The 910-nt window shown below is 48.8% G+C and overlaps 1 protein-coding gene across 1 annotated transcript; it reads right to left on the minus strand.

Moving 5' to 3' along the window:
- Window positions 1-293: 293 nt before the first annotated feature.
- LOC120507332 (olfactory receptor 14J1-like) lies at window positions 294-867 on the minus strand (the record flags this gene model as incomplete). Its single annotated transcript, XM_039719800.1, has 1 exon — window positions 294-867. A coding segment is annotated over exon 1 (574 nt), but the record flags the coding sequence as incomplete, so codon positions are not given.
- Window positions 868-910: the final 43 nt, after the last annotated feature.

Consider the following 910-nt stretch of genomic DNA (forward strand, 5'->3'; position numbering starts at 1 on the left):
CAGCTCCACAGAAGGCAACAAAAGGGCATTGCTGGAGAAAACTCTGCTGGGAGATCCTTTAGTTCCTTTAAAGCCACCAAGTGTGAAGCCCCTCGTTGACACAGTCTGTGGCCACAGGGAAGGTGGAGAGAAACAAAATGAGAAATGGCAGAAGGAAAGGATTTTCTTTATGGTCCATATGAAAAATTGAAACCAAGGAAAAGAAACTCAAAAATGAAACCAACAAGAAGTACAAAGATTACTTTTATTACAAGAGATTTTCAAATATTCGCCAGCAGATTAATGTTGCTGACACCAGGCATTCATCCATCTCTCCACTGCAGCCTTGAGCTCCTGGTTCCTCAGGCTGTAGATGAGGGGGTTCAGGGCTGGAGGCACCACTGAGTACAGAACTGACACCACCAGATCCAGGGATGGGGAGGAGATGGAGGGTGGCTTCAGGTGAGCAAAGATAACAGTGCTCAAGAACAGAGAGACCACAGCCAGGTGAGGGAGGCAGGTGGAAAAGGCTTTGTGCCGTCCATGCTCAGAGGGGATCTTCAACACTGCCCTGAAGATCTGCACATAGGAGAAAACAATGAACACAAAACAACCAAGTCCTAAACAGATGGAAAACACAAGAAACCCCAGTTCCCTGAGGTAGGATTTGGAACAAGAGAGCTTGAGGACGTGTGGGATGTCACAGAAGAACTGGCCCAGGACATTGCCACGGCACAGGGGCAGGGAAAATGTATTGGCTGTGTGCATGAGAGCATTGAGAAAGGCACTGGCCCAGGCAGCTGCTGCCATGTGGACACAAGCTCTGCTGCCCAGGAGGGTCCCATAGTGCAGGGGTTTGCAGATGGAAACGTAGCGGTCGTAGCACATGATGATCAGGAGGAAATACTCTGCTGACATAAAGAACAGAAAG

Source organism: Passer montanus, unplaced genomic scaffold, assembly GCF_014805655.1.
Source record: "Passer montanus isolate IOZ18808 unplaced genomic scaffold, ASM1480565v1 scaffold4283, whole genome shotgun sequence".
NCBI classification, from domain to species: Eukaryota; Metazoa; Chordata; class Aves; order Passeriformes; family Passeridae; genus Passer; species Passer montanus.